Source organism: Pelophylax lessonae (genome assembly GCF_965119305.1).
Source record: "Pelophylax lessonae genome assembly, chromosome: 6".
Lineage (NCBI taxonomy): Eukaryota > Metazoa > Chordata > Amphibia > Anura > Ranidae > Pelophylax > Pelophylax lessonae.
Window position 1 is genome coordinate 75,039,740 of NC_138773.1, and position 25,629 is coordinate 75,065,368.

General features: G+C 42.7%; 1 protein-coding gene across 1 annotated transcript in view; it reads left to right on the forward strand.

Moving 5' to 3' along the window:
• Window positions 1-25,629, forward strand: part of NTN3 (netrin 3) — a 165,880-nt gene that overhangs the window by 98,240 nt on the left and 42,011 nt on the right. The window contains exon 3 of the mRNA XM_082260022.1: window positions 2,859-3,047. Within this exon, the coding sequence (XP_082116148.1) occupies window positions 2,859-3,047 (189 nt within the window). The remainder of the gene's footprint in view (window positions 1-2,858; window positions 3,048-25,629) is intronic.

Genomic DNA, 25,629 nt, shown 5'->3' on the forward strand with positions numbered 1-25,629 from the left:
ACAAAGATTTTTTCTTCCCGATATAATTACACAGTATTGCTCAAGCCCCGAGGAAGGGATGTCCAGTTCCCAAAACGCGTTGGCTGTATCTGACATTTCTGTTTGAATAAACAATTGAAATGTACCTCCAAGTATTTTTAACTAGGGGCTCCTAGCAACATATCCAGAAATTTGACTTCTGATGAGAGATCTTATCGCAACCAACCTGTTTTACACACACCGCTGCTATCCCGCATTCACCTCCTCCAAGGATCACAACCCCCCCTACCTCTTGTTAGTTTTTTTACAAAAAACAATTCCCTTCCTTAGTGGTCCAGCACTACTGCGAATCTACCAGTAACCTCCATGTTTCACATTTCCAAAAGAACAAGATGGCATCAGTGTCACCTTGGCAAACCCCCATCACAAGCCCTTGGGCGCCTTGCTCTCCCTATTTCCAGTCTGGCGTCTCTCTGAATTCACCTGCGTGTCTATGGGTGGGTGCTGTGGTTATTGTAGTTTTGGCTGTGGCAGGGTGTCAAGTAGATGCCATTGGTGCAGGAGGCTGACTGGATTCTTTTTGTATATCTTTTTGTGTTTATACTTGTGAACCAATCACAACAAATACAAGGTCCAGAGTTAAGTGAAGTACACGCCTTAAGAAAGTCGGACGCTTGATCATCCGATTTTCCTCGTTGTTTCACAGCAAATCTGAAAACGATGAACGAAAATTCGTACAAACATTCTTGTACGACAAAGGCTTATTTTTTGTTGTTTATTGTGTCTGATCATGCGCAGTCTTTCTTTTCTGATTTTTCTTATATGGAAAATCGTACGAAAACGGTACACATTAAGTAAAAAACGTTCGTTCTGTTCTCGTACGAGAAAAATTTTGGAGTTTGTGCCTTCGGGAATTTTTGTACGAAAATCCACTGTCGAAAGTTGTGTACACATTATACGAAAATTCTTTGGACGAAAATGTTCACCCGATTTTCCTATAGTGTGTACGAGCCTTAACCCTGATTGGTTCTGTGCTTTTGTCCTGTGATCTGTGCTGTCTAAAAGAGTACTAAACGAAAAAAATCTATAGGCATGTAAAATCTTTAATGTTCAGCTAGTTACAGTGTTACTAAACCCACAACAATACAATCAGGCTGTATATGCAGTAAAACATGCTTAATATACTCACCGTGGAACCTAAGGGGTTAATCCATTGTCTTAAAAGGCTGTTCTCTCTGATCCTCCCCTTCTTCCCCTGTCCCCTGATAATTTTCTGATAACACAGAATCTATTGAGTCAGGCTGCACATGCTCAGTTTGGTGTGTATTGCTAGAGAGGTTTTTTTTTTCTTGGAAGAGTGCATGTGATCAGCACAGGGCCAATCAGCACTGTCCAGACAGAGGATCAGGGCTCTTGCAGCCTCCTCCTACAAGCTTTAATCAGTGCTTGGCTGGTCTCTGATAGAAGTCACAAGACTGCTATATACTGCTGATGAGAAAAGGTATTTAGCAGTTTATAGTTGCTAAAATAATTGCATTTCCGTGTTTTGTGTACTTTGGGAGACCTAATATAGTGAATGCAGGGTCCTGGGTTTAGTTACACTTTAAAATAAGCAGGGCAAAAGATAGGCAACGTGTTTCAGAGGCCACATATCCCCCTTCATCAGAGCTGGGTGAAATGGCAGAACATTAAATAGACTAAGCAGTATTCCTAAGCAGACTGATCTGTTGGTGTTCCCAGTAGAATTGGCTTGCCAACACCAGTATTGACTGTCGTGTAATGCCTGCCTGAAGATCAGTCTGCTTTTTAGAGGACGGCTGCTGTATGAATGGAGTGGGTGGATCTTTCATTCACCCTCTTGTCCTCCATTCATGGACCAATTTTGGAAGCTATAATTCAGCTTCTATGAATGGGAGGAGGGGGCATAGTGGGCAGTCTTGATAAGTGCATCTGACAGGTCCCTTGGCACCGGGGGGGGGGCATCGGAGGATGGAAGATTTCAACGAAAGCACCAGCCATCAGCTGGGACATATCACATAGACTGTAAGCAATGTCACTTGTGCTGATTTAATATTTGAATAAATTCAGGCTTGAAAATTTAATTACGGAAGATTAACTAACCCTGACAATTACAACCATATGATTATGTTTTATAAAAAAAAAAAAAATAATTTTTAATTTTGACACACTGATAAAATGTGGAGCAAAAAAGTGGAGCTCTTTCCTACCGTCATTCTAGTTTTTATAAAAAGCACTAAAATATTTGCACTCAGGGCATATCAGTGACCCAGGGCCGGCCCTACCACGGGTCCCACTAGGTCCATCGGACCCAGGCGGCACTTGGAGAGGGGCAGCAATTTGACTCCCAAGATTTTCTTTTCCAGCTGTTTTGGGTGTGATTAGTTTGCGGCACGTTACGGGTGGCATTTCCCCATCTCGTACTGCCGTCCATAGTGCAAACTGATGAGAATGAGGAGGCAGAGCGTCTCCTCCGGGGGAACCACGATCCCCCTCACGTGACGTCAGACATCAGCGCACTCCATCTCATGCAGGACAGGCTGGATCTTCTTTGGGGGGACAGGAGGACAGTGTTTGGTGGACCGGTCCGGAGGTAAGTTATGGAAGAAGATAACAGAATATATTATATTTTCAAAATGTTATATTTATATAAAATTTTAAATGTGGGGGCCTTTTGGTGGGCATTATTTTTTGGGGAGGTGGGGGGGGGGGGGAGCATTTCATTCTTGGACCAAAGCAGCACAATGCCTTGGACCAGCCCTGCAGTGACCTAACAGCACATTTTCTTACAACTGCAATGAAATATTGTCTATGCGGATAAAATGAATCACTTTGTGACTGTGACATTTTTGTGTTCTCAGCTTGCACCTGTAATCTGCACGCTCGCCGTTGTCGCTTCAACATGGAACTGTACAAGCTGTCTGGAAGGAAGAGCGGAGGTGTGTGCCTAAACTGCCGGCACAATACAGCAGGCAGGCACTGCCATTACTGCAAAGAGGGCTTCTACCGGGATGTCAGCCGACCCATCACCGATCGAAGAGCCTGCAAAGGTAAGGCAGGTGTCCCTACTGTTTAATTATGCACGTTTGTGTCATTTTTATACCATATGCATGCACCAAACAAAGTCCTCTGGCACCCAAAGCGGTTGCTAACATTTATCCCACCCCTCCAGCTTTTTAAATCAGCATTATAAAAACTAACAAATTAAAAATAAAAATAAAAATGTAATGGAAAAAATATAGGTTAACTAAACTGCACTTTTTTGGGTTAAAAAAATACAAATTCTATTCTGGGATTTGTCCCTTCTATACAGGCACTAAAATCATGTTTCTAGTAAAAAAAAAAACCCGAAATAAATAAATAAAAAATAAACAAAACCATGCTTCTGGTACAAAGCATTCTTTTTATTTGACACGATAATCACAAACAAATGCAAATTAAAAAAATAAAAATCATACAAGCAATAACAATTGTTAGAAAATGTTAAACAATTGTTAAAGCAGTTATTGCAGTATTAAACACAAACGCAAACATCATTTATGTTGCAGCTTACCAATTCTGAAATGTGATGTATTCTTTTTTTTCCCCTTTTTTTCCCATTTTTACCTCGTGATCCAGCCAGTAAGTCTCTTGTTTTTCAAAAGAACAAGGTGTAGATGTACCAGTTATAGGGAGACAAACTATTTAACATTGATAGGGGAGCTTACAATAGTCAGATTTTATTTATTCATGTAAAACCTTTATCCCAAAATGAAAAAAAAAAAAAACATGTTGGCTGTAACTGTGAGCTGGAGTTTGGGTTCAACTTGTTAGTGTATCTAAATCTGCTAGTACATCTAACACTCCACCCCCCCCCCCCACCCCAGACAATCCTTCTGTCCCTGTTCTCCTCCATCCACAGTGGGGGCACACTAATACAGAAGGTATTTTACTGGCCAGATCACCAGGTGAAAACAGAGAGAAAAAAGCCTAAAAAAAAAAAAACGAATGCAGCCACCACATCCAATGATTGGTAAGCTGCAATATATTATATTTTTGGTTTTGGGTTTAATACCCAAAACCAAAATACCAATAAAAATCATTGGAAAAAAAGTTTTACAATTAGACGATGTTATCATACTGAAATGGCAAAATCATGGAATTCGAGGATGGTGAAATCTCCATTTAAAGAAACAAGATCTGTGTATTTATTGCCAGCCGACGATTGCTCATGCCACATCTGGGATAACATTATCACAGGGGGAAGAACAGGATTCAAAGTCATAAGTCATAAAAAATAGTAAACAGGTCTGGACAAATCCCAGGAGTCAAAAAGCCAATGCTAAAAAAAAAAAAAAAAAAAAACAAAAACATTAAATCCACTAAAACTAATAAGAGGCTAAAATTATGTTTAATTTTTTAATTTTTATTTTTTTATTTACAAATGAATTTTTAAGTTTATTTACACATTGAATTCATTCATTTATTTACACAGTAAGTTACAAATGCAGAGAAGGACTTGAGCTGTCAAGCTGACAGCACCAATCTGCAGAGTACACAGGGAAAACGAGGCTCATCCTGTGTAATCATTGGGGCTCCGTCACAGGTGGGCACTGTGCTATGTTGTGCTGTGCTGCCAGTTCCGGGGCAAAGTGGTACTGGTTATCAGGCCCGGACTGGGACAAAAAATAGGCCTAGGCATTTTAGACTATGCAGCCCATGACAAATTTACAGGGAGGCACAGAGGGCATAGGGGGTTGGAGAACGTGTGTGGGGGGGTGCAGAGCACTAGGGGGATGGAGAGCACAGAGGGGCTGGAAAGCATAAGGGGGACCAACCAGGAGAGCACCGGGGGCAGAGAACACGGGGGGGGGGTGGGCTGGAGAGCACTGGGGGGGCTGAGAGCAGAGCACAGGAGGGGCGGAAAGCACAAGGGGGCCAGGTGAGCAGGGGGGCTGGAGAGCACTAGGGGGGATTATAGTGGTTATATAGGGAAAGCCACAATCTCCATGTATAATCTGTAGTCTGATAGCTCAGCCCTGCACAGAGAAGTAGACACCAGGGTAATGCTGAGGCTTCTGCACAGAGAAGTAGACAGCTGGGTAATCCTGAGGCTCCTGCACAGAATAGGAGACAGCCGGGTGATGCTGAGGCTGCTGCACAGAAAAGGAGACAGCCGGGTGATGCTGAGGCTCCTGCACAGAGAAGGAGACACCCGGGTGATGCTGAGGTTCCTGGACAGAATAGGAGATAGCCAGGTGATGCTGAGGCTCCTGCACAGAGAAGTAGACAGCCGGGTGATGCTGAGGCTCCTGCACAGAGAAGGAGACAGCCGGGTGATGCTAAAGGTCCTGCACAGACAAGGAGACAGCCGGGTGATGCTGAGGCTCCTGCACAGAGAAGGAGACAGCCGGGTGATGCTGAGGCTCCTGCAAAGAGAAGGAGACAGCCGGGTGATGCTGAGGCTCCTGCACAGAAAAAGGAGACAGCCAGGTGATGCTGAGGCTCCTGCACAGAGAAAGGAGACAGCTGGGTGATGCTGAGGCTCCTGCAAAGAGAAGGAGACAGCGGGGTGATTCTAAGGCTCCTGCACAGAGAAGTAGACAGCTGGGCGATGCTGAGGCTCCTGCACAGAGAAGTAGACAGCTGGGCGATGCTGAGGCTCCTGCACAGAGAAAGGAGACAGCTGGGTGATGCTGAGGCTCCTGCACAGAGAAGTAGACAGCTGGGTGATGCTGAGGCTCGTGCACATAGAAAGGAGACAGCTGGGTGATGCTGAGGCTCGTGCACAGAGAAAGGAGACAGCTGAGTGATGTTGAGGCTCCTGCACAGAGAAGTAGACAGCTGGGTGATGCTGAGGCTCGTGCACAGAGAAAGGAGACAGCTGGGTGATGCTGAGGCTCATGCACAGAGAAAGGAGACAGCTGGGTGATGCTGAGGCTCGTGCACAGAGAAAGGAGACAGCTGAGTGATGTTGAGGCTCCTGCATAGAGAAAGGAGACAGCTGGGTGATGCTGAGGCTCCTGCACAGAGAAGTAGACAGCCGGGTGATGCTGAGGCTCCTGCTCCAGCTGCGCTCTCCTGCAGCACAGTACCCAAGGCGTGTGCCGTTTCTGCCTCTGCCTTGCCCTGGCCCAACATATATTTTATACTGGAGACTTCTAGTTGGCAGGATAGTTAATGTGGATAGTGAAAGATAATTGCATGGCAGCTTTAGCAGTAATTGGAAAAGTGTCAAAAAGTGAAAAAAAACTAATAAGAAAAGCGTGTCATGGCTAACATAACAAAGATGGAAACTTATACTAGAGTATGGAATATTTGACCTTTCCTTGATGGGCTGCCCATTTCTCAGTGGATTAATACGAACCTAATAATTTTTCCGTGAAAAAAATACGCAGAGGAATCCAACTGAAGTTCCAGTTTACAAAGAAACACTTTCTGGTGTATTTTAAGCCCATGTTGTGGGTTTTAGTTCTTTTGTAATATTTTACTCATTTAGGTCCTTTTCAGGCAATCGAAAACCTTATTATCTTTTTATGAGGAGTAATCTCCTGTATAAAATACAAACATAGCTTACATGGGGTTGTTGACTCCTTGTCGTGTGCTTATTCCAGTGCTTTTTACATGGTGCGGGTTACATGTTCCTCCATACCCAGAAGTACCAGATATTTCTTTTGTCTCCTGGGAGTAATGGAGTAGTGGGGGAGCAAAGGAAAGGCATTCTGCTGGGAGATGAGGCTTATAGGTTAAAGTGGAGTTCCAGTCTTTTTTTTTTTTAAGATAAAACTACCCCTGGTATAGTCACTGCTTGCTCATTTACCGTTAGCTACCCTCAAAAGTGTCCCCTGGTTTGTTTTTGAGCTGCATTGAAAATATACTTTTCTTTTCTCTGTACAGCCCGGCCATCTAGACTGTGGCCTTGTGAAGCCCTTTGGGTCTCTGTTCCTGGTTTCGGTGCATGTTGGGTAGCCAATCTTGCGCATGTGCAGTGCAATGGAATCGTTTCCCACTGCATGTTGTTAGGGTTTCCATAGCGATGGCGGCGTCGGAGGAAGTTTCCGCCCTGTTGCTATGGAAACCTCTTCTATGAATCAAGAAACCAAGAAGTAAAACAAGCGGCCGGCAAAGCCCATTGATTCCTGGGATTGATGATACTCATCTCCCAGGAGCCAATGCGCCGCCAGAAATGACGTACCTCGCAGCGGCGAGGTTACATAGTAGGTGAGGTTGTATAAAGACAATAGTCCATCCAGTTCAACCTGTGTAGGTGTGTGAGGCCGTAATCATCTCTCATACCCCTGAATGTTCTTCTCCTTGAGATGTACGCCTAAGAGTCTTTTGAAAGCCACCATACTTCCCGCAGAAACGACCTCTTGTGGTAGAGAATTCCACAATCTTGTAGCCCTAACAGTAAAGAACCCCCCACGTTGCCTGAGGTTAAAACGCTTCTCCTCTAATCGCATTGTATGCCCTCGAGTCCTCATGCAATCCTTTCAACTGAATAGCTTTTTTTTCTATGCTGAGATCACCATTGAGATATTTATAAATTGCCATCATGTCCCCTCTCAGGCATCTCTTCTCCAGGGAGAATAAATCAAGCGATTGCAGATGCTCTTCATAATTAAGGTCCTCCAATCCCCTAATTAGTTTAGTTGCCCTTCTCTGGACTCTCTCCAGCTCCAACACATCCCTCCTGAGGACTGGCAACCAGAACTGGACAGAATACTCCAGATGTGGTCGGACCAGAGTTACACAGGAAGAGGACAGATATGGCATTAAAAAGAAGGTAAAGCGACCGAAAAAAACCCAAAAACTGCCAAAAGGTTTTTAGTCTGCAAACAAGATCTGCATGGAGCCAAGTGTGAAATGTGGGTGGAACTCCACTTTACGAAGCAGCATTGGGCTAAGAAAGCATTGGATTATGGATGATCGATACGTTAAAGAGATGCTAAACACACAGTTTAATATACATCATCCCTTCTCTTTCTGTACGTGGATGATGGCACTGTAATTGTTTTAAAAGAGAAGTATGTTTTTTTTTATTTAGGAATCATACTTACCTAGATGGATGTAGTATCAGTGTGATGCTGCATCTTTCCCCAGGCTCTAACATTGAGAACTGAGCGATCTAACACCGCTGATTGCTCAGTTCTCACAGCTCTGCTGACTGTCAGTCAAACTCTCTCTCTGCCCCCCCCCCCTCCCACTGGGAGGTAAAGAAGGTGGGACCAGCCGGCTTAGGCTCTCAGTAGGTAAGTCATGTGCTGGACCAGACATGTGGGCGGATCCTGAATCCATTGTCTCGATCTTGCCCAAGCCTGGATCGGCTCTGTGACATCAGCAGACACCTGACTTCAGCCCGCTGTCTGCTGGCAATGGGTCACAGGAGTGCAGAACGAACTGCACTCTGGTGACCCACAGGAGAAGTACAGCCAAAAACATTTAAGTACCTTTTTTCCTAATGGATATACAGCTGTCACAACCTAGATCTTTCCCAGCCTGTCTGCAGGGAAACAGTGGCAGGAGGAGCTTCTAGTCCTCTGCTTCTGGTCACATGTTCATAAACAAAAACAGCCTTTGGGATACAGAGTACAAATAAATAATTATTATCAATAAACTGTTTTAAATTGTCATACAAATATATATTTGAAATCAAATATTTATTATATTTGGCAAAAGCATGGTGTAGGTTGATTTCTGCCAGTCACAAGTTGTGTCACGCCCCTCCAGCCTGTGTCTAAGGCCTCTTTCACACGATACTCCTGTTCGAGCATCTACTTTTTCATCATTTTTTTTAAATACATTTTTGCGAATTTTCGCGCATATACGTTTGCGCAATTTCGAAACGTAACGTATTACGTATTCTCATGTTATTGTTTTGTGCATTATGTAAATGCCCATTTGCACACATTTGTGTGCATTCAAGCGCATTTGCATGCATGAGGCGTAATTTTTATTTTGTTCTTACTGAAGAATGCATGGCGCTCGTTAACGTGCCTGTGTGCATAGGCACATTACAATGAATGGGCTGTATTTTAGCTCAGAAAAAAAAAAAAAGCTGTACTGAGCTTTTTTAAGCTGCAGTGTGCAAGAGGCCTTAGAATAACAGGGAGGTGAGGACTCCATCAATCAAGATGTAATATCCCACCCTCACTATGTTTAGCTGGTTAGAGAGCATGAAGGAGGAGGGAGAGAGTGGGCTGTCATTTACCACTGTATATATTCCCACATTTGTGACTCTACAGTCACATGGGCTTCAAAAACGTGATATGGAGGAAATTCTCAGGGTAGAAATACACTGAAAACTGAGCATGTGCAGAGCTGCCAACACTGCTCTGCAAAATCCTCAACTGCAGTAGGGACATGGACAGGAGGGGGAGATAGAGGACACCAGGATTAACCAGTTTTTTGTTGCAGACTACAGAAAACGAATCATTATTGAGTATGAACAGCATGCAATACAGTGGCAGGTGGCGGCAAAACCAACACCCCCCCCCCCCCCCCCCTGCAGGCAATCTGCTCTACCACTCCCTCCCCCCTCCTGGGACGGATGGCTGGCTGCCCAGCTGGACAGCTAGCATCCTTACCTCATCCTTCCCCGAGCGCCGCTGTGAGTCTCCTCGGCCGTATGTCCCCTCCCTCTTCCTGGCCAATGGCCAGTAAAATCACGTCTCTTTTTTAGCCAATCAGGTAAAGGGGTCTGCCGACCTGCTTCCTGATTGGCTGGGAGGAGAGTCAGTGTGATAATAGCAAATATTAATTTGCTATTGTCATACAACTGGGTGGGCTCACTGCGCCCCGAGCCCACCCTTTTCTCAAGCCTATTAGAGCCTCTGGCTCTAATCACATGCTTCAAAAAAAAAAAAATCCCCCATTGAAATCCATGCGTCCGGCGTCCTGCATGTAGATTAGGGGGCCAGATGCATGGATAGGGGGGCAGCGCCCCTGCGCCCCAATGGACGGGCCGCCCCTGATGTAATACACCATTTATGGATAGTTTTTAATGATGTGGGTTGAATGGCACTTTAAGTGTTAGGATTATATTAAGGGTTAGATGAAAATTATGGATGAAGTCCTGTAGGGGGACACTTTTTATTTAACAGGAATCCTTGCGCCACCTGTACTTGTAAAAAGAAAAAAAAAATAACTAAAGTGCTGTCCTCACACACCAAGCTTTTCAGAGTAGTGTTGGAATTCAAGAAACAACTAATATATTGAACTTTTGATAATTGCTGTTGCAGTTACAGAAAAGGAAAAAGCTTGAGAAAATTATGTAAAAAGATGGAATACCATAATAGTTCTCAGTTTTGCAACATAAGGGTCCTTTCACACAGGCGGTCCGTATGTCCGTTTTTCACCCCATCCGTTTGCGGATGAAAAACGGACATAATGCATGTCAATGGGATTGTGGATGTCAGTGGATGACCATCCGCTGACATCCGATTTGCGTCCTTTCCGTTCAGTTCTGTTTTTTTAAGATGGAAGAGAACCCTATTTTTCTTCCGTTTACAAAACGGAACAGACGCAAAAACGGATGTCAGCGGTGTCATCCACTAATGTCCGCAATCCCATAGACATACATTATGTCCGTATATCATCCGCAAACGGATGGGATGATAAACGGACATACGGAACGGACTCTCCAAAGTCCGTGCCCGTTTAAAAAAAAAAAAAGTGCCTGAGCGGATGAGAAAACGGACCGTGCCGTGTGAAAGGACCCTTAGAGTCAAATGCAAGACTAACAAAGATCAGTAAATCTCATCATTGGGGGTTATGGATAATTCTAGGCTTCAATAAACTAAGTTATGTGTTTATTACAAGCAGGTGAGATTTTAATAGATCCAGACGTAATATGGAAGCAATTGGAGCCCATGCACAGTTCACGATTGTTTAAGCATCAGCGTTTTACCCCATGCAAATAATTTTTAGTAATTATTTTAGGAACATTATTCTGTATATTGGTCTTCTTGTTTTTTTCGCATGAGGTTGACTTCTATAGAGTTGTTACAAGGTCTATATCACATAAGCTATTTTCCATGCTTTGCTTTGCTGAAATCTAATAAGCTTAAACCAGTCTTCTCATTCTGTCTGCGCTATGAGTCACCAGTTTTGAATTTATGGGGGCCCAGTTTACAGTTATTTTACTTTCCCGCACAGTTTTAGCTGAATTCTAGCCCTTTATTTCTTTTATCTTAAAACTCAATAAGACTCATTAAATGTGGTGTATTGTAGATTCTTTGTCTTGCCACAATTCAACCTAAATATATTTATTTTGATACTGGCAAACGAGCGAAATAATTACACTTTCCACCTGCTGCATGAAGGCCATGTGGGATTTATCCCAATGTATTAGATCCCTAAAAAAAAAACAAAAAAAAAACGATCTTTAATCCGATCAATCTGTAGGCAGAACACAGGCGCCACTCTAAGTGTAGTATGAAGGATTTATTCAAATAAAAATCATATACAATGGTAATCACAAACGAGCATGTAATTGAGCATAAAAGATATCCATAAGGGGAAGATCCGTCTGCTGTAATTCAGGATGGCTCAAGCGGTCACGGCTCCCAGAGCGCCAATACGTCACACCTGGGAAGTGACGTCAGGAGGAGCCCCTTGTGCGTTCCAGACACCAGGAAGTGCCGGTAACCACCGGCAATTACTCTGGGAGCCGTGACCGCTTGAGCCATCCTGAATTACAGCAGACAGATCTTCCCCTTATGGATATCTTTTATGCTCAATTACATGCTTGTAATCACAAGTGTGCTTGAGCCACACTCGGGGTACCGCCAGGGAGAAGTCGCTGGATCCTGGTAGAGGTTTCTTACCTTGTCCCCGGGATCCTGCGATGTATTCCGGCAGTGTACGGTGGCCGGATCTTCCGCCTGATGCTCTGTGCCCCGGCTTCTGTTCCCTGCGAGCATCACGTCGCAGGGGGGTGGAACCGGCGGCAAATTTGAAAAGTAAAACACACAAACACACTGATATATTGTAATCCTATCGGATTACATTACTAAATAAAATAAATTGACCTTAGTTTACCCCCCAGTGCCCTTGCCTGCAGTTTTACTGTACTTTATATATATATATGTATATATATATATATATATATATATATATATATATATATGTATATATATATATATATATATATATATATGTGTGTATATATATATAAATGTATATATATATATATATATATATATATATATATATGTGTATATATGTGTATATATATATATATATATATATATATATATATATATATATACTTTAACTTATTTATAGTTATTTATTATATTATAATTTATGATTTTGTGTTTCAAACTTTATCACATCTGGGATGTCTACTAGAGTCTTGTTTGGTCAGGTTTACGTAAGTAATTACTAAGAATTGTAGGTCTACAATACATAACACCAAATTTCCATGCAAAAAATTGTACCGCTTTTGGTACAAAATTTCTGACATAATCATACCACCGGGGAGGTAAATGACCAGGCCATTTTTTGCGATTTTGGCACTGCGTTACTTTAACAGACAATTGCGCGGTCATGCGACGCTGTACCCAAATAAAATGTATGTCCTTTTTTCACACAAATAGAGCTTTCGTTTGGTTGTATTTGATCACCTCTGTGATTTTTATTTTTTGCGCAATAAACAAAAAAAGAGCGACAATTCTGAAAAAAAAAAAATATTATTTTTCACATTCTGCTATATAACAAATCCCCCCACCCCCCAAAAAAAAAAAAATTTAAATCAAATTTTTTTCAATCTTTTAGGCCAATTTGTATTCTGCTACATATTTTTGGTAAAAACGAATCCCAATAAGAGTATTTTGATTGGTTTGCGTGAAAGTTATCACGTCTGCAAACTAGGGGAAAGATTTATGTCATTTTTATTTTTTTTTTATACTAGTAATGGCGGCAATCTGCGATTTTTAGCGGGACTGCGACATTGCGGCATGCAGATCTGACCCCTAACTGACATTTTTGACACTTTTAGGGGGAACAAAGACAATACTACAGTAATCAGTGCTAGAAATATGCACTGTTACTGTAATAATGACACTGTACAATATAAGTACACTAGCAATCACAGGGATGCAGAAGTTGATGTAGTTACATAAGATGAATACCAAATTTAACAATCGGGCTGTTGGCTGATAAATTCCAACTGGGACAGTTTTCTTTTATCCAGTACAGCGAGGCATCCCTACCTGGCACTGCAGCCAGGTTCCCCCATTCCCCCAAGCAGAATCACTAGTCAATCCACCCCCCTCCTTCCCGCCTGCTGATTGGACAGTGAAGGAGTAGCTAGCAATATACTGAGTATACTACCTTCTCTTCTGTATCCTCCTGTCAGCACTGCAGCAAAGAGAGTGCTAATATGAAGACAAATTCAAGAATTTACAACAACCTATATTTAAAGATGCATTTAAACATTTTTTTTTACAATTTATTTTTACGATTTTTAAAAATTGTACAAAGTACAATTTTTTATACCTCCCTCTAAGTTAGCTCCCCAAATACAGTTCTGTACCCCAACTTCTGACAGCAGCCCCCCTCTCTTATATCCATTCACCTTATATTTTTTTTTTTTCTCGTAGCTTCCTAACACGTTCCTTTTTCCACCATTAAAATGGAAAAAAAAAAAAAAAAACCTGGAAAGAATTTCCCTCGCTCTTTTTTTTTTTTTCCTGTCCCATAACAAGGTGGCAATTAGTTTCTCCTAATGAGCCCTAACGCGTCCCCATCCCCCTCTCCTCCTTTCTTTTGCCAGTTTTCTATTGGCTAAATGACTCTACCAGCTGTGACTTTCCCCATTTGGATTAAATTCCTCCCATTTTTCACACGGAAAATACAGCTCCGACTTCTAAACAGCTGCAGCTGAGGTAGCCGCAGTGAGGGGTTCAGAGACAGCTGTTTAAAGGGTCTTGTCTGCCCCAATTCATTCTTTCTTCATCCCATGCTTGCCATACTTCCATTATTTTGCACTGGATCATAAATTCTAAACCATCTTTCAGTCCAGACATGCGTTTGGATGTTGCATGCCTATTAACCACTTCTGGACCGGAAGGATTTGCCCCCTTAATGACAGGCCATTTTTTTGCGATTCGCCACTGCGTTACTTTAATCAACAACTGCACGGTCGTGCGACGATGTACCTAAAAAAAATGATGTCCTTTTTTCCCCACAAATAGAACTTTGTTTTGGTGGTATTTGATCACCTATGCGGTTTTTATTTTTTGCACTATAAACAAAAAAACAATTCTGAAAAAAAAAAAAAACAACATTGTTCACATTCTGCTATATAACATTCCCCAAAAAAAATTTAAAAATCAAATTTTTTTTACATTTTAGGCCAATTTGTTTTCTTTTACATATTTTTGGTGAAAAAAATTGCAATAAGCGTATTTTGATAGATTTGTGCAAAAGTTATCGCGTCTACTAACCACGGGAAAGATTTATGTCATTTTTATTGTTTTTTTACGAGTAATGGCGGCAATCTGCAATTTTTAGCAGGACTGCGACATTGCGGCGGACAGATCGGACCCCTAACTGACATTTTTGACACTTTTGGGGGGGACCAGTGACATTACTACAGTAATCAGTGCTAAAAATATGCATTGTTACTGTAATAATGACACTGGCAGGGAAGGGGTTAACACTGTGGGTGATCAAGGGGTTAAATGTGTACCTAGTGGCGTGTTTCTAACTGTGGGGGGCGTGGCTTGTGAAATGACCACAGAGACCTATATAGAAGGATCCTATGAGCTCTGTGATCATTCCAGGGAGAAGAACGGTCAGCTGTGTCTACAACAGCTGACCGTTCTTCTCTCTCAGCGGGGAACGATCGCGGGTGTCAGATGGCAATCGGAGCCGCCTGCCTCATGCATCGGAGTCCCCTCTGACGAGCAGGGGTGGGAGCGCGCCGCCAGTGGCGTGCGCTCGCCCCCTTGCTGCGGGCGCGCGACCGACGTATACCTACAACGGTTCACGCAGGAGTGGCTGTCTGCCACAGTATAACTGCGGCGGGCGGACGGCAACAGGTTAATAATTTCCCATTCGAAAAGCTGCCCAACTGAAAATTAAAAAATTAAATGAATGGATTGCTTTAATAGACTCTCACATTACATACCTGTTAGAAAATCGAATTGAGATTGTACAACCAAATTGTAATATGTGTCAAATAGCGTAAAGCTTCTTGGTATTTCTGTCTGTCCGTTCCTATAATTTGCACAGCTCTACCACATAGCACCGTCTACCTGGCAGGGGAGGAGTCCAGATTTTTCACTGTCGCAGGTTTTTTTTTTTTGTGTGACAATAGCGAATATTTGTTCACTATTGCCATACAACTGGGTGTGCTCAGGGTGCAGTGCTCTCCCTGAGCCCACCCTTTTTTGAAGCCTATTATAGCTTCTGGCTCTAATCACGGCCTTCAAAAAAAAAAAAAATCCCCTATTGGAATCCATGCGTCTGGCGCCCTGCATGTAGATTGGGGGCCGGATGCATGGATAGGGGGGGGGGGGGGGCGCCCCTGCGCCCCCAATGGACGGGCCGCCACTGCACTTAGATAAGATCCAGTTAGGTTTGCTTGGACACATATTAGTACAGCTGTGACGTTTTCACAGGTTTGTGAATGCTACAGTTCCAAATCACAATGTGTTCACTTATGTAAAGCCCCGTACACACGTACCGAATGTCGGCCGAACGATCGGCCGTCTTTTGTCCGGTGCTGTCCTGTCGGCTGAAAAGTGCAAAAGACTGCACACGAATTTTGTCGGCCAACAGCAGCCGACTGCAGAAGTGATGTCATGTGATGGTTAACTTTTCGTGTATTTTTTCTTTTCTGAGCATGCCCAGTCTTGCTAATCTGCTGTTTGTCGGCCAAATTCTGTACTGACTGGCGAACAATCGGCCGTTCTGGTGATGGCCAACAAAAATTTTATAGCCTGCACACCCGATTCTGTTCGGCCGAAAAGTCGCTGTCGGTTGTCGGAAGCATCATACTAACAAGCCCACAATCGGACGATCGTTCGGCGGCCGAATATTTACGGCCGACAATCGGTACGTGTGTACGGGTCTTTGCACTCTGTTCAGACTTCGGTGATTGGAATCATGAAGGGAATTGCCGCGATTCTGCGATTCCAGAATCGTGGCAAAACACGGGACATGTTTGCAATTCCATTATTTCTTAATGGCACCCCAAACGTGGTTTGATTTTGCCGCGGTTGTCGAGCAACAAAACATGCTAACATCGTGGCACACAATCGCACCAAATGCTCATGGCTCTTTGCCAAGATTTGGTACAGGAGCTTCTTTGGAGTGTTCTTAGAGCGAGAGGAGGCCCAATCAAATGAATGGTGGCGCTCCAAAACGCTCCACAAAAAAAGCTAAAAAAGACCCGGTGCAGCAGCTGTCGCTGCGCTACGCTCTGGTGTGAATGGAGCCTAAGTATTTGAAGCTCATAGTTTTTCTCATTTTGTTTAAAACAGAGTTCATCCTTGCAGCTCTAAAGCAGCAGATGACATCTAATAGTGATCTATTGCTGGCTAGCAGCGACAAGCGGGGCACACAATGAATACCACGGATACAAAGAGGAAGAGTATTTTACATGGCAGGTTACATTTGCAGGTGGCGGCATTAAGTTTGGGGCATCTACTAAAGGCACAGTTGTCCTATAAAGAGACCCTGCTGCCAGACCATTCATTTGAATTAATATCTTCCCACAAGTTTATATATATATATATATGTATATATATATATATATATATATATATATATATATATATATATATATATATATACATATATATATATAGTATGCATTTAACATATTTAAAGTGGAGTTCCGGCCTCGGAAACTATTTTTCACTAAAAATACCCCGGAACAGTCAGGGCTAGTGCATTCCACAATGGATAGCCTCTGAACTGTGCCGGGTCACACTTACCTTTTAGAAGAAATACTTACCTTGAAAATGTCTTGTCCAGCGCTGCCATCTCAGGTGTGGGCAGCTGAAGCCAGCGCGTCCTCTTCTGCGTCCTCTTCCGTGTCCTCTTCGGTCCCACAATGCCCTGCATCGGCCCCGCTCGTCACTTCCGGGGCTGCAGCGTCATTCCTGCACAGCTTCTGGGCATGCCCAGAAGCTGTTTAGCAGGCAATGACGCGCCCGCACCGTAACTGACGAGCGGGGCCGGTGCAGGCGCATTGATTCCTGGGAAAGATGACGTTCAGCTCCCAGGAATCAATGCTAACAGCAAGTGATGGCGCGGGCCGTGGCCGCAGAGGGAGGAAGTGGAAGAAAGGTAAGTATATTTTCTTCAATATCAAGGTAAGTAATTAAAAAAAAAATCGGGACTATCCATTTGTTTTTTAGGTGACACTGAGCAAGCGGATGGCCCAAAGTGGCTTTTGAGGCCGGAACTCTGCTTTAATGCATGTGATTTATCTGTAGAAAGCCCCCCTTGAGTAGATATCCAAAAGCCCTGTCGGCTACTGTGCACCACCATTTTGGAAGTGATGTCAGCATCCCTTCACACAAGTAATACTCTATACCAGGGGTCTCCAAACTATGGCCCTCCAGTTGTTAAGGCACTACAATTCCCATCATGCCTAGTCATGTCTGTGAATTTCAGAGTTTTACAATGCCTCATGGGACGTGTAGTTCTGCAACAGCTGGAGGGCCATAGTTTGGAGATCTCTGCTCTATAGTATTCTCCTTCACTTCTGCCCCAGCAACTATGTAAAAGGTTATGAAGGGTAGAAAAGGGAGGCCTGGAGGAGCTGGGCCAGCATTGATAATATTTAGGCACTCCCAGAAGATCAGAGAGCTTTGACATGCAAGGAGGGAGGAGGCTGTGCAAGGGAATTTACTCTCTTGGAGCAGTCAAATATTCAACTCAATACAAGTTCATTGATTGCAAGTGGAAAAAAAAACTAAAATCACTGCAAATAAGCATTTAAATAGTGGATTTTTCTCTGTGCCTTTAGCTGCAATTTTTTTTTTTTAAGTTGATGACATGGTCTCTTTAAATTTTTATTTTCACACCCACAGGAGAAAATTGCTAGTGAAAATCTTATTAGGTGATATGGGCAAAATTTCTTGAAATTGAAATTTTTGGTAAAAAATGAAAGAAGCCAGGTTAAATGCCCCCTTTCCTTTTTTTCAAGGGTTCCGGTAATGAGATCTTACATTTAGAGTTTCCAGTATTGCTCAACTGTCTTAATCATTATCAAGTTCCCCAGAATCTACACTCACTGAGGGACATTTACTAAAACTGGTGCAGACATAATCTGGTGCAGTTATGCATAGTAACCAATCAGTTCCTAGGTTTTATTGTAAAAACTTATTTGAACAAGCTGAAGTTAGAAGCTGATTGGTTATAATGCACAGCTGTACCAGAGTCAGTGTTTAGTAAATCTCTCCCGCTGGGTCTCTCATTAACCACATAACGACCGCCCACCGCAGATATACTGCGGCAGGCAGCCGCTGCTGGGCAAAGTGACGTAGGGGTACGCCATTCGCCCACGAGCCTCTAGAGGGCGAGCGCGCGCCCCCGGAGGTGCGTTTCCACCCCCGCTCGTTCCCTGACATCCCTGCGCTAGTGACCGGCGGCTCCGATGCCCGCTGGCCACTCGCGATCTCCCGCTGAAGAGGGAGAAAGGCAGACGGCTGATGTAAACACAGCCGCCTGTCATTCTCCCTGATGTAACTGTAGAGACTGTACGATCCTGCTATGTAGCCACGCCCCCCCACAGTTATAATCACGCCCCTAGGGATACATCTAACCCACTGATCGCCAATAAAGTTAACCCCTTCCCTGCCAGTGTCATTTTTACAGTAATAGTGCATATGTATAGCACTGATTACAGTACCAAAAGTACCCAGAAAGAAGTGTCAAAAATGTCAGTCAAGGGTCCGATCTGTCGGCCACAATGTTGCAGTCCCGCAAAAAAAATCGCAGATCGCCGCCATTACTAGTTAAAAAAAAAAACAATAAAAATTACAGAAATCTTTCCCGTAGTTAGTAAACGCAATAACTTTTGCTCATACCAATCAAAATACGCTTATTGCGATTTTTTTACCAAAAATATGTAGCAGAAAACAAATTGGCCTAAAATGTTAAAACATTTTGATTTTTACATTTTTTGGGGGGGAATTTCATATAAAAAAATGTGAAAAAATATTGTTATTTTTTCAAAATTGTCGCTCATTTTTTGTTTATAGCGCAAAAAGTAAAAATCGCACAGGTGATCAAATACCACCAAAAGAAAGCTCTGTTTGTGGGAAAAAAAGGACGTCAATTTCATTTGGGTACAGTGTCGCACGACCGTGAAATTGTCAGTTACATTCACGCAGTGCCGATTCGCAAAATAGGCCATGGTCTTTGAACAGCCAAAACCTCCGGGGCTTAAGTGGTTAACATGGTATGTTCAAAGGAAATATCTTGAGAGATATAAAATACCGTCAATCCATGGGCATCCAATTGAGCCAGATATATCAGTTAATGAAAGAATTCTACCTTAAAGTGGAGCTCTACCCCCTTGTTTTGGCTGACAGTGCAGTATTTTATCCCCTTTACTACTATCATTGACCTTGGGGTGTAGGTCTCCCAAATCGGTGACATTCAGGTCTCTGCTGTAAAATGAACTTTCTGCTTCTTTCTGAAATGCAATTTCTAATCTCTAAATATTCCAATGGAAAGTTCACACAATGCAGATGTCACCACATCCCTAGTGGATGCTCACACAGGCTTTACCACCCCACCGTGGATTTTCCATTTGAACATATAAGCCCCTATTAGAATACATGGAAAATGCTCACAGCAGTGTCTTGGATGTCATGGCAAGCCCAGGGCTTAGGGAAATCCCTAGTCGGGGCTGCAGACAGAATGAAGACTTCATGAAGATAAAACTCCACCTAAAAGTAATAATAAAAGTTGAGTTCCACTTTAACTTGTTGCAGTTCTCACTAGAGACCCAGTCAGTCTAGTCAGTTGAATATAGACAGTTCCATATTGCAGTATCAGGCAGAAGTTTTAGGATGTCCCTACATGAACTCCATTGGCATAGTCAAGGGCTCTGTAATTTTACTATTTATTCTTGTAGTGAAACCACTGGGATAGCAGTAAGGATCAAATTTGAGTGGCCCACCCTTGCTATACGCAGCTGTGCTTTAGCGCTGAGCACTGTAGATTTATAGTATAGACAAGACTAATTAGTTATTTTATCTTTGTGATTCTTTCTGGGCATATAGTCATGTGCCAAATTAACAGATTCCCTTTGGTTTTTCTGCCTGTGGGAACAATGTGTAAGTAAAATATCAACGTATTGCAAAATTGTAGCATTGGGTGGCAATAAGACACAGTTGTCATATCCTGATTATCAGTACCATGGATGGAATCATTGTTGGTATGGTATATCTCTACTGCAGGGTTTCTCTTCCAGGGTTCCATGGAGCCCCAGGGTTCCTCCTGAAGTTGCTAGGGGTTCCTTGAGCAATGGGCAATTTTTGCCTCTCAGATAAGTTTCCAATGACACCATTGTTCCTTTTAGCCATCTGTAAGGGGGTAATTCTTCCCAATGATGACAAGAGTAAGGAGCATTTTTCCCACTGACTGTCACACTAATGTATATTGAGTTGTAGATTTGGGTTTCCGGAGACCAGAAATTTATTTCAAGGGTTCCTCTGTGTTGAAAAGGTTGAGAAAGGCTGCTCTACTGCATTTTTGAAGTAAAGCTATAAGGGTCAATGTTTACTTTTTTACCTGGTTTATCTATGTATCTGTTTTATATCATGTATGCGTCTGTACAATCTTTTCATTACCTACATTTAATATATGACAAAGGATTCCCTGAGCACTGTATGTTATCTAAGAAGAGGGTGCAGTGGAGATTACCTCCTTTCAGATTTGCCCTGTCTGATTGAAGCTTTGGACTGAGCTATCTATTATTAAAGTGGAGGTAAACCTTCCTATCCTTTTCAGCCAAAGAAGCTGCCATCTTGGCCTCTGTTTGATCTTCAACTGCCATGATGCTGAACATGTGATCAGTTATGACACAGCCATTGGATGGTGTGACAGTTTTGTTGAGAGCACAACCAATCGGACAGTTTCATTCCGGCACGTGCCGAAAATTTAACTGTTTTTTAAACTGTTAAATCGATGTGTTTATTTCCGCTTTAACAAAGTCAATCTGTCTCAATACATGTAAATCTCAGCTTGAACCATTAAGCCCTTTGAACAACAAGCTTAAAGCGGAATTCCGCCTCCCCCTCCAAAATCTAAAAGTCAGCAGCTACACATACTGTAGCTGCTGACTTTTAATATTAGGACACTTACCTGTCCTGGAGTCCAGCGATGTCGGCACCGCAGCTGATGTTTCCATCGGCTGTCGGGTGCTGCCGCTATTGCCCGTAAGGAAACCCGGCAGTGAAACCTTGCGGCTTCACGGGCGGGTCCCTAATGCGCATGTGCGAAGCGCAATGCGCATTCCAATTGGCTCGGCGGCGGAGGAGGGGGCCGAACTTCCTAGGGACTGCGCAGCGGTGGCGTATCCCGGAAGTGGGGAAGGGTACCTGTCAAAAACAGGTACCCGTTCCCCCCTCCCCACTGAAAGGTGCCAAATGTGGCACCGGAGGGAGGAGGAAACAAAAGAGCGGAAGTTCCACTTTTGGGTGGAACTCCGCTTTCAACTTAAACACAACAACATAGTTAAAGAGATAGTGGAAATCGTGTGTGAAGCGCCACCTGCTGGCTGGATATAACCGTGTGAAATAGTAATATGCAATATTTTTATGCTTCCCTGAAATATATGTACAACAACACTAAACATTTTCTTTGACGTGTAAGTACTCTGTTAGCAGTCATCCTGTTTTTTTGCAGTGAAGCATGGTAACATTGCAATTAACAGTGCATTGGGTTGTGATGCCATTCTCTCAGACTCACCTCTGCACACAACTACAGTAATACCTACGCTGCAGCACACCACAACGCCACTTTTTAAAAAAGAAAATATCTATACAGTGGAACAGGGTGATATTTTTGTGAGGTTATTTCCCCTCCAACTCCTCTCTGCTGTTGTCTTCAACACAAAGAGTTAAAATTAATGGGGGTGATTACAAATAGGAGGATGGCGCTGTGTTTGTAGTATCAATATAACACCGTGGCTCTATGGCTTATCGCACATGCACGGTTTGCCGATCGCGACGCCATAACGTCACGGCATATCGCGCATAAGCAGTAGGGCCATTTTCGGCCATTTTGGACAGGATATGCGATACATAAATAGAGAGCAGATCAGTGCGTCAGCCTCTGAAGCAGCTGGGACACCCGGCGAAACCGGTCAGGCTATCGCGCTTTATTCCACTGCAGGCTTACCCTTATGGCTGTATATTCAGGATGAACAAGGGAAATACACAAAGGAATGGAGGCTCATTTGGAAAAACAGCTATGAAAAAGGGACTTTAAACAATAAGTACTTCTCTAAATTGTCACTATGGATTAATTGCTGAGTGTCTCTGATATAATGATATGGGCGTGAAGGACTAAATTGTGCTATAGGCCACGGAGAAAAATATACTGCTCTAAAAGAGGACTTACTTTTTTGCTACATAACCTATATGCACAACATATTATATATGAAAGTTGTCCTTTTGCAGGATATACTCTGCAAATGCTGAATGTCTTGACATATACTGGGACTGTGTCTGCGTGATATACACCCTGTGCGAGGGAGGTGGAGCTCTTTACACTGCATATAATCAACAGGACATTCCAATGTTTATAAAAACCTTCTCTAGACCACAGGTGAGAATGGCCCATATCATTATTCACAGCAACTTGGGATGCGACTACGGTGCGACCTGTCAGCCCATAAATCATAAGGAGCACCACCATATTTATAAAAAGTGTCATTAGGGAAGTCGGTCTGTTTCCCTCTTTGATGCATGACTTTATAAGGAGCTAATATATGCTGTACTCAACACCAGCTCTTGTGAACATGTCCAAGAGACAACTCAGGAAGCCATGAGTCTTCAGGAATGAACTTCCATCCAAATTAGATATACAAGCCATTTGACAGTTAACTGTCCTTTCTACATCAAAAATATTTTTCAATATCAGTAAATATGCATATATATATAGATGAATGGTCTGGGAAGGGAAGTCTGTTAGTTGGAACTTGGTTTTAAATGTCTTGTTATTATGTGTTTTTTTTTTTTAAATATATATTATTAAATAAAGATGGTGACTGTTTTTGCATCATAATGGAGTATGCGCACACGTTCTTTATTTTGTTTCCCAGTTGTGAGAGTCAATGTATATAATGTCTAGATTAATTAACATTTTTTGCACGTTAAAACATAGTTTTGCAAAACAAGGGGGAGGTCGAGTTTGCATCCATTTAAGTTGAGGTTTATATATGTAGTTCACAACGCCTCATACCATGCATTGTTGTGGGCCATGTTAAAAAAGGGTATTGTCCTGTTTTTTTTTGTTTTTTTTGATTGGTGAGGTGGCCTGTCAGCCCATTCAAAAATAATAGGTTCCCTAATGCAACGCAGGTTAATGCACAAAAACGCACCTAGTGTGAACTGTCCTTAAAGCAAATATTTAGTGAAGTTAGTGTTCGCGTCAACTTTCTTCTAGAGCAGCCTTTCTTTATCAAGGTCTTGTGAACCCTAGGGTTCCTCCATAGCTGCTAGGCGTTTCTTAACCACTTGCCGACCAGTCACGTCGACTGTACTGCGGCAAAGTGGTTAGTTATCGTCCAGCTGGACTCCTCCCCTTGCGGGCGGGGGCGCGAGCGCCACCGGAGGCTTGCTCCCACTATTTTCAGCCACAGCGGGAGTCGGGCCAGGGGAGGAGCGGCAGTGATCACCGCCGCTCTTCCCCGATCGTCGGGGAATCGAGTGTGGAGATCCGCCCTCTTGTGTAAACAAAGCGGGCAGATCTCCTAAGTGACAGACAGGGTCAGATTGCAGGGTTCAGCATAGCTGAACCTGCGATCTGTCCCTGTGTCACACTGTCCCCTCCCCCCAAACACGTTAGTAAGCACCAGGCATACATTAACCCCTTGATCACCAATAAAAGTTAACCCCTTCCCTGCCAGGGTCATTTTTACAGTAACAATGCATATGTATAGCACTGATTACTGTAGTAATGTCACTGGTACCCCCAAAAGTGTCAAAAATGTCAGTTAAGGGTTCGATCTGTCAGCCGCAATGTCGCAGTCCCGCAAAAACAAAATCGCAGATCGCCGCCATTACTAGTTAAAAAAAACACCAAAAATGACAGAAATCTTTCCCTTAGTTAGTAAACGCAATAACTTTTGCGCAAACCAATCAAAATACGCTTATTGCAATTTTTTTTACCAAAAATATGTAGCAGAAAACAAATTGGCCTACAATGTTAAAAAATTTTGATTTTTACATTTTTTTGGGGGGGAATTTCATATAAAAAAATGTGAAAAATATTGTTGTTTTTTCAAAATTGTCGCTCTTTTTTTGTTTATAGCGCAAAAAGTAAAAATCGCACAGGTGATCAAATACCACCAAAAGAAAGCTCTGTTTGTGGGAACATAAATTTCGTTTGGGTACGGCGTTGCATGACCGTGCAATTGTCAGTTAAAGTCGCAGAGTGCCGAATCGCAAAAAGTGGCCTGGACGTAAGACAGCAAAATCCTCCGGTGGTAAAGTGGTTAAGGAATGAGCAATTTCAGACTCTCTGATAAGTAACCACTGATCCCAATTATCTTTTTAGCTTTCTGTAAGGGGGGGATTTTTCCCACTGATCACCAATGTAAGGGGCAAGCTTTGCACTAATGTAAGGAACAATATTCCCAATTGGTCACCAGAGTAAAAAGGCTACTCTACAATGGACCACCAATCTAAAGGGATCCTTTTGCCACTATCAATGTAAGGGGCACTTGCCCCTTTAATCTGACGGCCGGTTATTTTTCCACTGATTACCAATGTAAGAGAACACTACAATTTTTATAGCCTGTGTTTTCTGTATTAGGATTGGTTCAATTTCATTATTATTACTGAAAATACTGTCAAATACGCAAAGTACACCACATTTCGTATTCTTTTATTTATTCTTGTATCTCAGCTTACAGTTCATGCTGAGCTTTAAATATTGAAATTATTAGCAGGGGTTATCTGATACCTGAAAGTTATTTCAAGGTGAAATAGTTATGAAGAAAGGTTAATCTAGAGTACCCTGGAAGTCATGAAAATGGAGCAACAGCAACCAGATATTAAGAAGTTGAGCCTAGAGTTGTTTATTTTTCCTCCAGCACAATACTGTTGGTCAGTAGGACCACCTATCCCACTGGTGGGCCAAAAGCGCGGTCCAAAGGCTGTAAGGGGGCAAGCCAGATCGTAGTTTTCTGAGCTCTGTTTTTTTTTTTTATAATAGAATACCATAGATTTATCAGAAAAATGATGGGCTGCCCATCAATGACATCACTGAAGCAAAAACAACTTTATTGCTGTTCAGGGCTGCTGTTAGAAATTGCGGGGCCCCGTACAGACTACCTGGCAGGGCCCCCCCAAGAAAATATTAAAGATATATTTAGTTAAAATTACAACAAAATCACTATTATTAGACACAAATATAACATAACTCGCATAATTCCTGCTAAATCTA